The 19,386-nt window shown below is 41.1% G+C and overlaps 1 protein-coding gene across 6 annotated transcripts in view; it reads right to left on the bottom strand.

The window, feature by feature from the left end:
* Positions 1 to 1,833: 1,833 nt before the first annotated feature.
* Positions 1,834 to 19,386, bottom strand: part of mtss1lb (MTSS I-BAR domain containing 2b) — a 71,722-nt gene continuing 54,169 nt past the window's right edge. Inside the window, exons 5-16 of one of the 6 annotated variants that reach the window (XM_035682146.1) lie at positions 18,530 to 18,621; positions 17,329 to 17,403; positions 16,197 to 16,205; positions 13,754 to 13,911; positions 12,979 to 13,086; positions 12,459 to 12,556; positions 11,061 to 11,208; positions 10,661 to 10,735; positions 8,151 to 8,306; positions 7,464 to 7,646; positions 6,653 to 6,818; positions 1,834 to 6,053 (exon numbers count right to left, since the gene is read on the bottom strand). In XM_035682146.1, coding sequence (XP_035538039.1) covers positions 5,167 to 6,053; positions 6,653 to 6,818; positions 7,464 to 7,646; positions 8,151 to 8,306; positions 10,661 to 10,735; positions 11,061 to 11,208; positions 12,459 to 12,556; positions 12,979 to 13,086; positions 13,754 to 13,911; positions 16,197 to 16,205; positions 17,329 to 17,403; positions 18,530 to 18,621 — 2,155 coding nt within the window. In that variant the 3' untranslated portion in view covers positions 1,834 to 5,166. Of the gene's footprint in view, positions 6,054 to 6,652; positions 6,819 to 7,463; positions 7,647 to 8,150; positions 8,307 to 10,660; positions 10,736 to 11,060; positions 11,344 to 12,458; positions 12,557 to 12,978; positions 13,087 to 13,753; positions 13,912 to 16,196; positions 16,206 to 17,328; positions 17,404 to 18,529; positions 18,622 to 19,386 lie in introns of all 6 variants that reach the window. The other 5 variants (XM_035682144.1, XM_035682149.1, XM_035682145.1 and 2 more) reach the window with 5 other exon arrangements.

The raw sequence follows: 19,386 nt of genomic DNA, 5'->3' as shown, positions 1-19,386 counted from the left end.
ACAGTGCGTGTAAAACATCTGGGATCAGAGGAATATGTAAATTAAGTTTTCTTTTGCTCTCCCCATACTTCATACTAGTTGGTCAAAAAGACTCGAGTGTCGAAACGCAAATTTCATAGTTGTTTAATCGGCAGTTTTCCTACGGCCCCAAGCTTTTCAGATAATGGTGCTGTTGAGTGTTGACGTCTTAATTCTGCTGTCTTTAACTAAATTTTAATTAAATGTTAAAGAAATAGCTCAACATTTAGGAAAATTAACTTTTTAGTCTGGGTTCTTCATTTTATTTCCACCAGGTGCCAGGCAACCACAACTTCATCATCGTCATCATCGTCAACGTCATTTTTACACATTGTTTGTTGTCCAGATTCAACAAATAAGATATAGCATGTTAATTAGAGAACCTTAGAGATGCTGGTGGGTGGATTATTTAACTCCCTTCCAATTTTTATGCTAAGCTAAAGAAGCTTCATATTAATCGTAAAGACATGAAAGTGGTATCAATCATCTCATCTAATTCTCAGCAAGAAAGCTAATAAAAGTATTTTCCAAAATGTCAAACAATTTGACACTGGACAGTCTATGTAAACTCATATTAGTCATAGTATACCTGATACTCAACAGCACTATAATCTGTTGGGCTAGCTGGATGTATTGAAATACAGTACTTTCTGAAGTCATTATTTCAACTGTTATTCAAGTACGCATACTGTATGTAACTACTTGCAACATGAAAGAAATGTTCCATGTTCCATGTTTGTATTGATCTAGATGTTGTCTAGCTCACACGCTAGCAGCTAATAGCAAAATAAATTCAAATGTGATGTTACTGAGAATATAGATGGGATATTTTCAACTTTTTAACTCAAAACAATGAAATTAATGTTAAACAAAATGTTACTTAATACAGTGCCAGTTCCTTTTGGACATGCTGTAGTTGGGACTGTGTCCTTTCACCAGTTAAGGAAGAAGGGATTGTTTTTTTGTGTGTATCCTATGATGCGTATCTGTGCTTGTGTGTGTGTTTGTGTTTATGCACGCATGCCTGCACGCATGTAAATCTGGCTATGTGTCAATGTGTGTTCCTACAGAATGTCCTTTGGTAGGCCTACTTCTACCCACATACACATACACTCATGGGCATATTGACACACCTGTAGCGGAGTAGTTATTTCAGCTTGTTCAGACAGTTAGTTCAGTACACAGTTAATTCAGCATGTTAAAAAAAGACATTATTGATAAGTTAGATAACATTTTGTGCTGTTAACTGGGCATTTTAAAGGAAAATAGCAATGTTTATCTTCCTCTTATCTCACACTCCATGATCATTGTGAATTAAGCAGCGTGTCTGTTCTGCAGGCCATTATGAACCCTTTTATCAGGAAATATCTCGCTGTAGGTAACTGGCAGTGAATTCAGTTGTTACACATACACATTCAGATTCTAACAGTGTCCTAAACTCCAGATCATGCCATCAGAGCCATGCGATGTGGAGTAGCTTTAGGATGGAGAACAAAAGTATCCTTGAGTGGACAAAACAGCAGTATTTTCCTTTAACATGCCCACACTGGAACATTGTTGTGAATGTACGTACATGTACACTGTCTCTGTATTGCTTTCCTACTGTTTAAACTGGAAACTTCATTCCATGGTACGAGAACAAAGTTCTGACCTTGCAATAGTTCAGGCAAGTCAAAAATGTACAGTCCGATGTCCCCCTTCACCTTGCAGTACATTCAGCAGACGTACGTATATTCATGTACAGTGTGACCTCGACAGGCGGTCTTAAACAAACTCTTCAGATCAACATTTTCTCACCCAAAATATGTTTTTTTTGGGGGGGGATGGAGTCCAAGCCCGCTGCTCTCCCCTTCCACCCTCTCACCCAGTCAGATTCAGCTGATACAACACACAGCATCCACATGTGACAACACACATACATACAGTAGTTCCCCCCCAGACAAATTAAAAAAAAATTTGAAGCACTCCTTCAAAGTTTAACAAAAAAAAGTGTGCTTGCAGAGGGTGACCATGTTTAAAAATTGCAAACATTCTCCTCTCTACCTCTTTAAATTAAATCATCATCGTTTTCTTTTCAAACAGCCACAAACATGGTTAAAACAGTGCTCTGTTCAGAAGGGAAAAAAAAGAGCATGTAAGAGCGCTGATATCACCGGCTATGTTCAGGTCACTGCTAGAAGAGCGTACAGACATGATGATGAAGATTTCACTAGCCTATACTTCAACAGCCAAACAAGGACACACTCACTCTCGGCCCACACATCCTACATCCATATGTTACACAGCTTAGTGTTACAACTGGATTTTTTTCTTCTTTTTACATTAATTAAAAGTAAGACTAAATATTCAAACAGTACTGCAGAATGAAAAACAAAAACAAAAAACGGAATATTCCATGTAATATTTTCTAACAAACCTTTATACCAAATCTGTGCGCCGGATTCTCATTTACAGGTACAGCACATGGAGTAAATATTGTTTGAACAGGCAGTGAAATGCTCATTCCACACATATTTTCCTCTCTCTGTCAGCATAAAAAGTCTAATTTACACCCTTCTGCTTCTTTGCCATCAGCAAGCGCATCAAACAGGCTTCACCTTTTCTCACATCTTAATGTCCATAAATAATCCTTTCATACAGCCGTGTCCTGAGCTGAACTGGGTTGATGCACTGAACTGAGCTGAACGGTACTGGGGTAGCCACTTTAGTTTAGATAGCAAGGTTTTAACTACAGGCAAATCTGGGACAAAAAACTGTTGTTCAGCTTTGTATAAGGCTAAACTTTTCTGTCTCATAATGCAAAATTATACAGTATTTATAGGTAAGAATATATTTGCAAATAAGCCTTTGTGCTGATATGTATTTGCACTTGAACATGAGTGGATATTACTGTGTAATTTACAACATTTTGGAAATACAGTCCCACAGCATTCAATGAGTGCGCTCAAATGTATATCCAATGAACATAATCTGCATGTGCAAGTACATTTCAAGTCCACTGTTGATCTATGTTTGTGTGTCGTTGAACCCACATAACATATTACAAATTGCATAATATACATATTATTTTATTTGTTTTCACAGTATTGAAAAAAAAAATAATTAAAAATATTCTTCTGAAACAGTTTCCTTGTTATAGGGGTAAAAGAAAATATTGTACTATGATATTTTTTTGTCAGTTCTCAAAAGCACTGCCTAGATTTTTGTGTTTAAACCTGCAACTGCTAGATCAGTGTTGTGAAGGTGGTTTTCAGTTTAACTAAAACTTAATTTACACACAAGAAAATCACAATATGTTGCCTTGCTAACCTGTTGCTCTTGATAATCAATCAAATGTGCTTATCGTGGTAGAATGTAGTCTAATTGAGACAGATAGGCAGATATCTTAACCTGAGCCAATAAACAATTTGCATGACTCGTGAGAAAATATGTTTATTTGCCATTTGGGTGAACCAACCCTTTATAGCCTATATGCAAAAGTAGTCTTACCTATTTCTGTATTTTTTGCATTATGTGTTCAGTCCTTCAGATACCAGTGCACCCATCATAAAAAGCTTCAGCGCCATTCACAATCCACAGCAGGCGATGGCGCTGTAGAACCCTGAAGAGCACTGACGTCCAATCCATTTTTAGATCAGTATTTTGCTCTACTTTCTTATTCCATCTCTCATTTGACCAATCACTCCGATTCTACCAGTCTATATCACTTCCTCTTTGTCCCTTTCTCTCTTCTTCTTCTACTTCTTCTTCTTCTTCTTCTTCTACAAATTAAATAATTTCCTCAGGACGCAGTCTTACTGGCAACTATCTCTCTCACTTTCACTCTCCCTATCATACAGTATGACTACAGCAACACCTAGTGGCTATTGTACATACTCTACCACTTATCAAAGTGCTTACAGTTCTTTTTTTTTTCAACAATTTTGTAATCCATTTCCTCCACCAGAAAGAGACAGGGACAGGGAGAGAGACACGCCAAAAAGGAATTCACAGTCAATGTGTAATTTAGCATTCCTGATGATTGCCTGAATGTGACAAAGGAGAACCTACAATCCTCCATCGATCCTCTTCTTGGAAACAAGAAAATAAAACACATTTATTGCTCCATTTCTGATTTAACATTTTCTCTCTGGTTCTAGAAAATATATATGAATATATCTATACGCCTGGATTACTTTTCATAACTTCTCGTACAGTGGTAACAAGGTAAATGACGTCACGATATAAACAAGAAAGTACACGCACAACACACAGGAGAAAAGCCCTGCCCTCATTGGGTAACCAGCTGTCCTGCAGCAGAGCTCTACCCACCCCCCTCGCACACACATACACAATCAATCACATGTGCACACACACTCACATTTCACATTTGCCCACATGCATACACATGAATGCACGCACACTCACACACTACACACACACAGAGAGAGAGAGGGGAAGGGGGCACTAGCACGGTTCAATGCCAACAGTATTTTTTTAAAGACTCTTTTACATTAGGATGAACCAGAGGAGCCCTCTGGCTTGTTAGCTCCCCGTGCTAATACCAAAGCTTCAGTTCAGTGGGCTAATAAGTACAGTATGTTGCTGCTGAGACAGCCTGGGTTCAAATCCAGCTGTTCACATGGCACTCTGACCCCCCTCTCTCCTGCCCCCACTGGCCCCCTCCTTCAGTCATCAGTCTTTCATCTGGGATGAGACAGTCGGTTAGTTGGAGAAGAGGATGGGGAAGGGTGTAAGTCGGCAAACAGAACCCAGTCTTTCTCTCTTTCTTTGCCTTTTTTTAATCGTATGTTTTTCCTGCAAGTCTTTCCGTCCCTGGGTGAAGGTGTAGAGAAGACAAACATGCGTCCAACACACACTAGTTATAGTGGCCAGCTAGGAGCCTGTCAATATTCAGTATTTAACTTTTAATTGTCAGCATGGGTTAACATTATTAATGTTATTATTATCATTATATTATATATCATTTACTCTGACGTCTTTAAACTTTTTTGTGTATGTTTTTGTTTTTATTCATCTTCTGTTATATTATAGCTTTCCCTACATGGTTATGTTCTTGTGTATGTACTAGGCGGTTGGGTTGCACCACACCAACACCTGATTCCCTACTGGCTGACAAGTATCATCCTCTTCCTGCTTCTCCTCCAATCACAAGATACGCGGTGCTGATCGGTCATTGGAGACGGTCTTGCGAAGGCGGACTCCTCTCCTAATGGTGGTCAACATGTCACCGGACCCTTCTGCCCCTTCTGTCCCTGTCTGACTGTCGCTGGGGCCAGTTGGTGGCAGTGCTGGGTCATCGGGGAGGGCGGGGAAAGGAAACTGCCCCTCTCCAAGGGCGTGTGCACTGGCTACCAACTCGCCGATCTTCTCCACTAGACTGTGCCGATTGGCCGCAATCATCTGATCCTCCTCTGATCCAGCCCCTAAGCCCGTTCCCATTGCAAGGCCCCCATGCTGCTGGGCGTAGACCTCTAATGCTGCCCCTGATCCCCAGGCAGTGTTAGGCAGGCTGAGACGCTTTGGTGACGCCTTCACATAATCAAGCGCTCCCTGTGCATCCTCGACTCCTGTGAAGAACACACACTCTTCGCTGCCCACACGCACAGGCACGCCACCCGCGTGCCCTCCACCTGCATACCCACCCCCACCAGCGCCAGGTGAATGTGAGTCTCCTGGAACAGTGGGGGTCTTGACAGGCACAATGGGTGGTCGAATGGGGATGGGCCCCGCATTGGACAGTGTGCGCCTCACGCCTGGTTTGGTAGACGGGGTTCGGCGGATGGTGGCAGTGCCTGGAGTACCTGCTCCACCGCCACCTGCTCCACCAGGTTGTCCTGGTATCCCATGAACCCCAGGACCAAGAACCCCACTGGGTAGCCCGGCCGTGCTGGCTGGCCTCTTGGTCTGGATCATGCGTCGGTAGTTCTGAGCGATGTTAGAGTGGCGAGGAATGGTGGAGGACTTGTCGAACTCTGTCTGTCCATCGGGACCTTCTGCATCCCCATTCACTGAGTAGCAGTCATAATCTGAACCTAATGGTGGAATGGGGGGAGGTAAAAAAGGAGATGTTGACATTTTTAGAGAAGTGATTGAGTGCCATAACAAAAGAAGGATAGGAAAGATAACTTACTACTTTTGATCGTACTTTGATCACATTATTGCATTAACATAGGGATAGCCACATTATTTGAGTAGGCTATGTGGACAAAGGAAGTCAGAAACTGAGAACCAGTACAATGATGCATGAACACATTTAATATTTCATCTTTATATTGTCATCTCCCAGCTGCTGTCAAGGGAACCGTCAGTATGTACCTGTCACACACTGTTCTCGCTGGTTGGATGATTAAAATGATGATTCACTTTGTTTGATTTCAGTAACACTACACTCTAAAGGGGTCTACTGGGGTTCTAGTGAAAAGTGATAAGCTGATTAAAGCTAAATGTTGATATTTAACTTCAGAAAGTCCATTATATCATCCTTTGACAGGTCTGTCTTTCCTGAGATCTTACAAAATATAAGATGATGAATGTGGCCAGGAGGAATTTAATAAACGCAAGCTCCTTAGGAAGAACAAGATTAAAAGCTACAGCGGTTAGAGTAGAAGAGAACAGCAGATTAGAGTTTCACCTTGTGAAGGAATTGTGTCCTCAGAGCAGGATGGGGTTGTGGTCTCTGTGCTGTAGCCGCTGGAGTACTGCAGGGAGTCTCTGCTGCTTTTCTGCTGCTCCATACTCAGCCCTCTGGTCAGCACCATGGCCAGGTCACTGGCTGCTGGAGAAACCTCCTCGCCGTGCTGAGGACATGCAGACACAGGCCGCATTGGAATGACGTTTATTGAGCCAGTTGTTTCATTGGTGAGTACTTCAGCATACGGTAGACAGTACATGTGCAAATAATTCACAGTTAATGATAATATTAAAATACAAATAAAATGATTATACCATCCACTGTAAAATAAATAATTCTACTTCATGTCAGCAGAGACTTGCTTTCATGCTTTCTTATGACTGTCAATTAATTCATAACTACAATTATTTTGGATGTGGGTGTTTCAACAAATGCTCTCATGTTGTAGAAACTACATCCATGTTTATGAAATATTAATATGATATATTTTGAGATCATATTTATTTGTATTTGGCTTATTATTGTTGATGATGATTTCTGTCAGTTGGACCAGAACATATATCTATCACTCTAAAACACAGACAAAACTGATTTTTTTCAAATTTGAGTTTAATTACAGCCTAATAATCAAATCCATTTTTCCATCTAGGATGGTAAAATCCTCAGGTTATCAAACTCATTGTAGAGTAATTGAAAGCATGGCTTATTATAAGCCATACACTCATGCATTGCTATACACACGAATATCCATCCATAAACCTAGCCTAACCTATTTCTTTGGTTTGTCTAATTCTCCTATATCCAGCGTTACCTTGGCAGCAATGGTAGCCGGGGTCATCCTGGATCTCTGTGTGTCATCAAGGTGTGACGGCCCGGCGTATCCCTGGGAGCCTGGTGACGCCTCGTTCTCCCTCAGTCTATCAAGAGGTTCCTTTCTCCTCTGAACTGCAGCCACAGCCACTGGCTGTTCATACTGACCTGCTTTGGACCAATCCTGAAGAGGTGAGTCGAATTATTAAACAGGAAGTAGCAGGAAGGATTAGCACGAGAGACTTGTCCACTATCCAGCAGTTTGAAGCCCTTCATCTGAGTGCAGAGAGAGGGGGCCCATATGGGTGGAGTGTGTCTGGGTGTGTGGAAGAGTGCGGGTGTGTGGGTGTATGTGGGCAGGGGCCTTTTGGGGCGTTTGAATGTGTTCATATTGATGAGTTTGACTGGTCAGCTCTCCACGCCCCGCTTAGTTTTGGCCAATCTCAAGTCGGTAGATTGCAAAACCAGTAAGTGAGCCAGGAGGAGGCCAAAAAAAAAAATAAAAAATGCATGCACACACAGCAAGTGAGGGTGGAGACTTTAAGGAAGCAAAGCAATGTGGTTATGTATAAGTTAATCAGGTGATGGAAATGAAAAGAAAATAAACCCAATGAATTAACTTAAATGTATTAAACTGAAACAGAAGAAAAGGTGCAACTGAAGAAATGGAAGCGAATGGAGAACAAACCTTCCAGATAGGAACCTTTGATGTGGGAGAGGAGGAGCTGGATCCAGGGGGGCGGGTATAGGGTGGGGACGCAGGAACAGGAAGAATGACAGAGAGAGGCCTGGTGGAGCCAGAGTGAGAGAGAGCGGGGCGGAAGGTAGCGAAGGACGTGCCAAACTGCGGGATGAGAGACATAGTCGCGTCATCAGAGAAAGGGTAGAGACAAGAGAGACGAAGAGAGACAGGCAGCGGGCTGTGGTGGGGGATCACCGGGCCAAACACATGAGAATTAAAGCAACACACGTATTCAGACACTCACACACCAAGTCCTCAGTGTGAAACAGAAGAGCAGGAACAGATTTGACAATGGAAAAAGCCTTCAAAACACAATTAGTTACTGGTACATGGATCAATGACTCTATATCAATATATATGCAAGCTAAGTGGAATTAGTCTAAGAACTACTCAGTAAAGCCTAGAGAGCCTACATTTTGACAGCTACTTTCTATGTTTATGTTAGAAATGTCATGGGATGTGTTAAAGCAGCCCCAAGCATGCATTTAAAATTCCGATGGATTTGATTTCACTGATCACTGTAGCATAGAAAATAGCCACTGGTAACTTTCTTTTGATAACCTTGTTTCTACTGTGAGAGATTTAATCAAGGTAACCAGTGGATTTGGGCCATGCAATCCATCTTGAGAATGCGTTTCACTCAAATTAGAGCAGAAACTTACTGCCGTCAGATGGCTGTTAAGGCTGTTAATCAACTGAAAGGGAAGGCAGTCATATATGCAAGCTGTTGAGGATGATAGATGCTGCTTGAAATCAGACAGGAATATTTACTTTGCCTCACGAGCGTCATTGGAATTTTTTTTCTTTTCGCATGCACATACATGCATACTGGTTGAAGGATATAAAACGAAAGGGAAGGAAACAAGCTCTTGAACATAAATACAAAGAATATGTGATTTTAGAGAGGTTTATATGAGTGTGCCACCACCAATTAAAGTGGTGAAAACAGCACAGAATACAAGTGTTCCATGCATAGTTTGCATCTGAGCTGGGACGAAGATGCAAACCTTTAAACCAAAATTGTAATTGTGGCTGAATTGCTAATCACACTCAACCACTGAAGCACACCACCAAAACAAACCAAAATACAAAACATGAGCAGGTGAGGAAAATATCCCTTATGTGCTTAGGGAGACAGCACTTTGCTCTATGTACCTGACCTTTGAGTCTAATACCTGCAATCAAATATTTTTCAGCTGGAAAGCATGGGAATCCATTAATCAAACAAACTGCTCATGTCTGAGGTGCATTTTTACTCTCGTAAAGTAAGTCGATGGTGTTTGATTTCACGTTGCTTGATACTGAATCACCAAAAAGCATTCTCTGCTGGAAGCCCATTTAGCACCCATAGAGCCACTACTGTCTGTTCCGTTGCAGGTTAGCCTGGCTATACAGCAGTCGAAATCTCCCACTGCTTTCAAAACTCCATTAAACTCTTAAAATACAACTCCTGCTACCTTGGTGAATGCAGCGTATGATTTGAAACAGCATGTGTTGCATAATTCTGTTCTATAATGACTTTTTATCACAACAAACGTCACAGCTGTTTTAACAATAACTCCATTTGACCACAAGTTTTGTGCAAGCAAATATTTTTTCTGTGTAAAAAATCGAATACATTGTTGGGTAAAGTTATATCTGCAAACTGTTTTAAGGGATTTATGAAACCACTAAGAGACCAATTGTCTGTATAATAGGCGAACTAAGTAAACAGATGGCATTATCTTCTGACCTTGGCAAAGAATATCAGAGGGTTTAAAGATCCCCTCCAGACATGTATCAAGACATATACAAATAGTCTGCTTAGAACAATATTGCGTGTCTGATGGGTTTTTTCCACAAAACATAAATAAATATAATTTCCACATTAAAATCCTAAAAAGTCATCTACTCTTTCTACCCCATTAAAAATGACAGAATCTATGAATATGCACATTTTATTCTCCTACTTCACTGTAAAGTCCATTCTCAGTATATGTGTACTGGTGGCTTCCTGTTTCTACATCACACTGTTTGTGATGTCACAAATCAAGCTGGTAAGCCCCACCCCTTAAAAATCAGATTTTCAATGAGCACAGAGAAACTTTCAGCAAACTTTTCCACTTGCAGCAGATGGATGTGAAAACATCCTTCCAGAGTCTATCTGCACATAAATCATTCTGCACAGTGCATTCACCATTGTTTAGCATCTTGGTTGATGGGGTTAATGAAATTTCCTCACGTTTTAAACAAAACAATACATACAAATTATCTATTTAATATAAAGAAACAAGTTTTAAATATATATGTATTTATTGGTCCTCTCTTACGGAATAAACATATACAAAGTTCTGATTATAAAGATACACTGCTAACAAAATGTACCTGTTCTTTTCTATTTGTGCCACACATGAATTGCTTTTAACTGCTAATGTTGTTATCCAATAATATTGTACAGTGTGAATAAGAGTACTTACAGTGGTGGGGGAGCTGCATTCACTGACTGACTGGCATGTTTCTGAGGCCTCTGATGATGCTGAGCTGGATGACTTCTACAGCAGGGAAACACAAAGCTTTGTTCACTGATTTATTTGCCAAAACTGATCAAGAACAATGTTCATGTGAGCAGTGTGTGTGTGTGTGTGTGTGTGTGTGTATGAAGGTTCAATATCCATCTTTTCTTTTAAAAGAACAAGCTAAAAATACCAGTGAGGTTAGATCATTCTGGTCAGTTTCCAACGTAAATCAATTTGTAAAATCAAATGTTAACTTTCTGCTGCTAATTCAGTTGCATGGCTGGATACCAAAATGTTAAGACTCATTACCACATTTGTGTACATAAACGTGTGTGTATATTACGGTGTGTGCGTACGGTACCTGGCTAGTGATGTCTGAGGGCATGGGCGAGGGGGGCTTGGAATAGATGTTTGCATCCTGGGACACGAAGCCTGAGTCATGGGAGGAGACGCTGCTGAGGCGGTGGGCAGTGATGCCCCCCGGTGGCGGAGGCTGGTGCGGCAGGCTGCTGCGGTAGCGTAAGGAGGAGGAGGAGGATGAGGTGGGTGAGTGGGGCTGAGAGCCTCCACCACCGCCACCAATACCAGCACTACCGCCTCCCCCTGACGAACGGGAGGCACTACTGTGGGCGCTGTTGACGCTGCTGCAGGAGGGTGGCGGAGAAAGGTGCAGAGGAGCAGGGTAGAGGGCGGAGTGACGGAAGGGTGAGGGGAGGATGAAGGTGACGGTCGCCAATGTGGAGTAAGGAGAGTATTTAGGGGGAAAGAGCATGATGATAAGGATGTGTCAAAGTGACGGTTCAATTGAGGAAACAAATTGTGTAAGATATGAGGGGTTGGTTATTGGATTGGAAGATGGTAAATTGATGATTGGGAGATTTTGTGATTAGTTTACGTGATGGGGTGAGGTTCAGGAGTAGTTCCACAGCAAGTTGTTGGTTTATCAGGTCAGTGAAAGTCACACACAGTTAAAAGCAGAGACCCCGAAATGAAAGGAAACCAGGTAACCAGGAGAGAAAGAGGGCAAAACACACAAGTGCACACACATAAGACAGCAAAGATAAGTGATAGACAAGGGAAGAAAGCAGCAAGCACAGAGAGTGATGGTTGTGGTGAGGGAGAAGGGGGAGAAAAAGGGGCAAGAGGGGATAGACAGAGAGTGTGTAAACATATGAGGATCCAGTGCGCTTGCGCGCACACACACACATACGTACACAAAAGGCTCTGAACTTGCATGCTATTGAGCATCGCCTTGAGGGCAACTGCTACTGCATGCACACACTGACAGACACAGTTAACACACACACACACACACACACACACACACCCCAAATGATTTGTTTCAGACAAAGAACTACAGGAATACATTTTCAGTTTACACTATTCTTCTTGTAGTATTCATTTTGTTATCCAAAGATCCTGAATTTGAGAACTGTATGCTTTTACAGCTAAAGAAAGCAGAGATTGCCCACATGCTGACGTGTACAATTTATGCTAAAATTCTATATATTTTGTCATCTTTCATTCAGCTGTTCATAAAGAAAATCTGCACTTCTACACAATGTTGCTCCGTCTGAAGGCTGTCATTCATTTATCTGGAGGTTCCACTGAACTGACGATGACTGGACGAACAGTGACGATGGGCTGACACACAGACAGAGAGACTGACAGTCGCAGTGAATCACACACATCAGAGAAGGCTCCTCTTTCTGACACAGTTTATAACACATGGTGTATGTACGTGTGTAGTTGTGAGTACCTGCACATGCTGCTCTTGCGGGAGCCAGAGCTGCTTGGAGATGAAGGAGGGGTCTGGTAGGACCAGCTGTAATCTGAGCCCTTCAGATCCTTGATCACCTGAAGTAGAGACAAAGAGAGGGAGGTTTAGTAGGGTTGAGTGAGTACTCGGCTGAAACGAGTATCAGATAATGTACTTTTTATTATTGCGAGTATCATCAGAGTATGATGTGTCAATTCGTAAATATAGAAACTTGATAGATGTAAACTGTAGATGTAGACTAACTAGTTGTCTTACTCTTCTGATCAAAAACATTTCTCGGAAGCTCCATTCTTAGGCCGTTCTGTAAATAGCTGTATATAATAATATAATAAATATATTTCTCATCATTTGCAGCCTAAATTCCGACTTCCAGTCAGTCCCAGTTCCGGTTTAAGCCCCACCCTTTCAGAATACACATATAAATACAGCTATTGCTCATGTCTATTGATTATTTCTTTCTTTCTTCATACATGATCTATGTGTCGTGTTGGTGTCTCACCTGTTCACTAGCTGGGGGCAGTTTGTGAGGATCGGTTGTCAGCACAGTGAGGTCATCGATGATGGCCTGGAGGTGGGTGATCTCTCCCAGCATGGCGATCTCTCCATTCTAAAAAAAACGAGAGAGAGACACCCGTACTTCACATCAGTAATAATAATATATAAATCTGGAGTATATTCTTTCACCTGATTTCTCACCAAATGTCTATTAATATCATTTTAACACTTTGGGAGCTGGAGATATTTCTATACATCAATATTGTTTCTCTTTGTTCAGCTGCGACAGAGAAAGGTGACATACCAGCACTAAAAGAGACAAGGTACAGCAGCTGGGATGTGTCAATCAAGAGAGTGAATCTTGACATCTCAACATGAAATTTAAATTCAGTGTCATTGTGTACATTCATGTAGAATGATTTAGATTAGATTTCAGTTGTTTCATGTTGCACACATAAAGACTCTATCCCGATGTAATATATAATAGCTGGAGTAGCTCATTGCACTGCACATTAATTTGAATATTTGATATATTATTTTCCCTAAGTTTGCCATATAATAATATAAAACACATATTCTTATTAATATTATGGCACTCATTTCATTGCTCAGCCCCATATACAGCCTTCTGTCATTACTCACTTCCATTAATCAGTGGAGCTGCTCAGCAACAATAAGGTCACACTGTGCAGCAGGTCAGATAGTGCTTGTGCCCCTTACACATTTCCCTCCTCCCTTCCCTCCACTCTATCGCCATCCCTCCTTCTCAATCTCCTCACCACGACAGGCTGAAGGAAGCCGATGAAGGTGCAGAAGCGACCCCGTTCCTCCACGAGGGCCCGGCGCACTGCCTGCTTTTCTGTCTCCTCCATCAACAGGCACATGTCAGTCACATCCTGCATGGCACTGTCCAGCTGAGGCTGCAGGTCGCCTCGCCCTGGGGTGGGGAGGGTACATTGGTGGTGGTGAGAGGAAAAAAAATATCAGGTAGAAGAGAGTGAGACAGGCAGGTCGAGGAGGGGTTTTCACAGGACGAGGTGGATGAAAAGGATGTATAGGAAAAAAGAATGAAGTGAAGATAGTGTAAGTGAAAGGCAGAAAAAGTGTATTTACAGTAGTAGAACAAAACAAGCATTAACACAGTGTGGGCTTGATGGGATATCTCTCCATCAGCCTCTGCTTCCCATAATGCACTGCTCCATCAAATCACTAGCATACATTATGAGACTGAGTGAGACAAAGTAAGCAGCAACACCTTGTTTGATGTTTTGGCTCTGTACTTACTGTATCTATACAGTAAGTGCATTATATTATATTATATGTCATTATATTAGACAGACAGCAGCCACACTAATGACATAAGGTCCTACATACTATGTATAGAGGGACATAAAAAGCACTACTGTACCCTATAAGCCACACAAATAGTTTCCTATTTACACATCCAACAGGCACGGAGCAACATAAGCAATCATTTTGAGTGTGTCCACCTGACAAATTTGAGTCTCTAATATCTGGAGAGAGAGCATATCTGGCTCTTTACCAATTAAATGTTCCACTTTGTTCACCAGCTGGTCTCTAACCATGTCTGCCTGCTGTTGCTGGACAACTAGTGTATAGTGGGTTTTTTAGAGTGCTAAATAAAAGTGCCTGCCATGGCCAAAAACAGTACTAATGAGAGCAGCGAGTGTGAACCAAAACAGTAAAGTTGCAACTAAAACCAAACCTAAAACAGCAGAGCTGAGAGGAACTGCAGAGTCTCTGTTGCTGTCAAATTTGACTGCAAGACAGTTTCGACTTGTGGATAATTACATGTAACGGCATGTGTCTTTTGTGCTGTCACCCTGGTCACTTTTTGGGGAGACAGCCAGTCTAGCTTATCATTGCTTTTCTGTGGTCTCTCATTGTGTCATTTAAGATATGGGCTAAATGTATCCATACAAAGCTGATCACAATGTGTGGGAGTGTGCAATTTACTTCTTTCTCTGTCTCAGTCCACACCCAGTGTAATGGTAGTACAGAGCCAAAGCACAAATAATGTGTTTCTGTCTTAAAACTTTACTAAACCTCTTGATGACGAAAGGTAAGACATAGGTGCATAAGTATGGAGTAGAAAATCAGAATCCTATCTACCGTTAACAGAAATAAACACGAAATGCGCTGAATGGAAAGCAATACATGAAATAACTCTTTGTAGTGTTACAGCATGCAAAACAGTCAGCGCAGATGTCTGCGGCAACAAGAGAGAAGGGACAGCATGAGGCTGCTGTGTGACTACAAAGCTAACAGTAGCAGCAACAGAAGTCATGCAGGAGTCAAGGAGGAAAAGTTAAATTACATCATGCATTGTCGGGGGTGAAACTGCACGACTCCAACTTTTCAAACAACTACAAAACTGTAGAAGCTGAACTCTAGTCTGTCACCAGGAGACAAAACCTGAAGTGAAGCATCTTTAGGAGCTGCAGTGTTGCAACTCGTTTTTCAAAATCAAGGCATCTGCTTCATATATTTTTCAGTACCCTCAAAACTCCTCAAAAAGTGTTGCTCTGCAGTGAAGTGACACACTGGTGCTGTAGTAAGCTAACATAAAGAAACGTATCTATCCTTTTGTCTGCAATAATATACATGAGGCCGAACAGAAAAAACACACTGCTACCTGCTGTTATCTGCCACTGCCATACCTTGAAAAAATATGTACACATGTTTCTAAAGACCCTATAAACCTTTTAAAGAAAAACATATAAAAAACAAGCAATTTGGACACTTTGATACCATAGATTGTTAAAAACAAATATTTTGAGGAGGGGCTTAACTGATCAAAATGAAGGAATTAGACGGGCTGTAATATGGTCCTTGGGTCTCTGAGGACATGAGATATGTGTTTTAACATTTAAACTAAAACTTAAACTAAAACGGTAGCGGACTTCACACAATACATGTATGCTCACTAATAAGTCTCTAAGGCACTCTCTGTGCCCTGATGTCAACTTCCATGACTATATTCTATATTGTAAAACAAGTGCCTAATATACACAGAAACATTCCCATGGCCACTAGGAACCCTTGTATCCTAAATTCAGTATTAACCAATAAGTAATGTGTTGGTTGATTGAGCCTCCACTACATACATGCGTGTACGGTAATCTGCAGGAGGAGGTTGGAAATGTGAGTAAAAAGGAAGTGATGTGGCAGAGCTGAAGCGAGCGATAGGCTGATACTTACCCTGCATCTCTATAACAGGGGGGAAAATACCATGGGGAGGGAAAGACAGAGAGACAGGAGACAGCAAAAAGGAAGCAAAATAAGGAAAGAGAAAGGGGGGACATAGAGAGAGAGAGACAAAGGGGGGAGAGAGAGCAAAAATAGCAGAACTCATTGTTAAGGTTAGTACAAGGAAGCCATCACAAGACAGCCACAGTGCCACAGGTTAGAGCAAAATAACACTGCTGCAACCAAAAACTAAACCCACAAATAATAATACCACCAAGCATCAGCACTGACAGGGCTAACCAGACACTCGCAAACTTAACAGCAAAGGACAATGCACATTCACCAAAATCCAAATGTTGTGTTATTTCTTTTTTTATGGTTAATAATGTTTTTGTTTAATTATTTAAATACATAACATAAACTCAGAGTTAAAGTCATACAGTTGCTTCTAACAAAAGAGACAACAACAAAATATATATAAAATAAGAATATTATTTTGAAATATACTTATATACAGATATCTTGCATTCATGTATTCATCTGCCTGGCAACTGAATGGAAGCTTCTCCATTAGAAAGCACTAATTATTGGTTGCTGCATCACTGAGTGAAGGGTTTCAGGACAAATGAGAAAATACCTGAAATACTACAAAGCACCACTAGATGGCAGTATAGACCAACAATACTTTTGACCTAGACTGTATAAAGTCTATGGCTCCTGACCTCAGTGAATGACGAATGATGATTTTTCTGTATGTGTGTGTTGGCATTGAATCTAATCACTGTATTTTGAGTCTGTTTGGTAATGCTTTTATTATGCATCCCAATCAAACCATAAATCTACATTTCATCTAGTTTTGACCCAGGGAACATTGTTATTGGTGTTGATTTACTATTCACTAGCACTACTAGAAACAGTGGTGAGACCATAAAGATAAATGAGGTAAAAATGAACTGAATGTCCAAATGTATCCACAGCTCCAGCACTTACACAGAAACACCAATAACACCAGTAAATTTGATTTTGTCTGAGTGAGTAAGTGAGTAAGTGTTGTCTTAGCAAAACACCATTTGACCTCTACAATGTGACCTTCCGCCTAATGTGAGAGGAGCCTGAGCTTGACTGTTTGACTGCTGCCTGTTACCTTTACGAGCCTTCTTCTGTAGTTTCATGGTGTCAGATGACTTCTTCTTGATCTCATGCCGTGACCTCTTGTACTCTGGAAAAAGGATGAACAGAGATGCTTTAGTAACAGGAATGTAAAGCCCTCTCTGTGAACTCTTATTATCTTGCATTTGCAATATTAACCTAAATATAAACGCTTCAGAAGCTGTGCAGCCAAGAGGTCTCCGATAGACTTTGCATTGATTGGTGGGAAATGCAGAACCTTAGGGATTAGAGTGTGCCTTGAACATCTTTGATTTGTGGAAGTAAGTCTGGGCTATCAGTACAGGACATTTGTAACCAGTAAGATTAACATATAAGCATGCGAAACTACATTATAATACATACAAATAAGTATCAGGGTTCTTTCACGATTTCTTTTTCTTTTGCAATTAAAAGTTTCTACTATCAAAGAAGTAGAAGAAGAAAGTGATTTTCTAAGCAATGTTTACAGTTGTGATCTCATCATCTTGTGACCATGGTATCATGTATTTGTCAGCATGTGACAGAGGGGATTTTCCCTGATCACGCAGAAAGTAAAAAATAGTTAAACCAAAGGTGTGTGGACGGTGTCCTACTCCATACATGTTAATAGTTTCTCACTAAAAAGTCAATGAAATATAGCAACCACACACCAACTTTTTTGTTTCTGTTGGGCACTATTTACGACAGCCTTGACTAATAGTACTTGTTACTTACTTATTTGTGAGCCCACTGTAATACAAGAACACATAAATATATACAACATTACCCGTAAAGAGCAGCATGACTTGCTGTCAGTCAGTGGAATTTAATTTCCCTGTTAACTCACACGTTAACTCTAGTACGCAAAAGATTGCAGCGTGATGGGTTCTACACACAGTAGATTCGTATTTCCCTTTACTGTGACAATTGCGGGATATTAAAAATCGTGAAAAGGGAAATAAATGGTCTCACACAGGAACTGAACCCAGATCTCTTGTGTTAAAGTCCTGTGTTTGTGCCAACCATCCACCCCAACCTTACTTCCCATGTGGATTTATTTGCTCTTCATACAATGTTCATCCTTTGCTCCCATCATTATCACTCCCAGACTAACTATCACTAGTTTTGTTGACTGAACCTAACCACACTGATGTTTTAACTATGTTATTTATTGAACTTATGTATTTTAGGTGAATAATTTTGCGGATTCTGCGTACCTTTGGCATGATCCTTATCCAGCTGGTTGGCTGTCTTCTTCCAGTCCTCAATCTTGTCCTGGAGAGGAGTGATCAGACTCTCCATCAGAGCACTGTAGGAGAGATAGGGATTTAAGAGGAAGGTATATAAGTTAAGAGACAGCTTAGACACAATGCCCATAACTGCTTGTTTCATTCAAAACTATTACTCGGACTAACGTTTCCATTGTGTGGTGTCTTGACAAGAGACTGACTTAGTGTAAACAGTAGCGACACCCATATTACGACCACCAAGGCCCACTGGAAATGGGAAGCTACAATATATTTCCGGAATGAGATCATTATATAAATTCCCTCCATGTGTCGTTCCACTTCATAATTTTAGTATCTGGAACACTGCCTATCCACACACGCAGTATCTGGAACACTGCCTATCCACCTATCCACACGCATACATATGTGATACAAATGCACACACATAGGCTCCACAGATACACAGCCTCACAATAGCCTTTAGACTGACTCATTCTTCATGGAACTCATGTCATTACCATGGTCATAGATCATCATCACCATCATCATCATCACCATCAATGTAATAGCTTTTGCCGTGGAAAAGTCATTACAGAGTATGGAGAATGAAGCAGAAGGCAAACAATGGTTGAAAACAGACCCTCAGTGAGGTTTCCAGAGTGTTTTTTTGTTGCGTGCCAATGGTTGTATTCATTTACAGTCATTTAAATATGTACAGACAGAGCAGTGATCCTAATGAAATCCATACAGCTGACAAGAGACTGCAGAGTCTTCGGGCCAAAACCAGGACCTCTCAAGGACAGTTTCTTTCACCGGTCAGGCGGTCAGGAGACTCAACTCCCTCC

Source organism: Morone saxatilis, unplaced genomic scaffold, assembly GCF_004916995.1.
Source record: "Morone saxatilis isolate NCDOM2014 unplaced genomic scaffold, NCSU_SB_2.0 Contig11, whole genome shotgun sequence".
NCBI classification, from domain to species: domain Eukaryota; kingdom Metazoa; phylum Chordata; class Actinopteri; family Moronidae; genus Morone; species Morone saxatilis.
The sequence above is the reverse complement of the archived record's forward strand: the minus strand, read 5'-3'. Positions and strand labels throughout refer to the sequence as shown.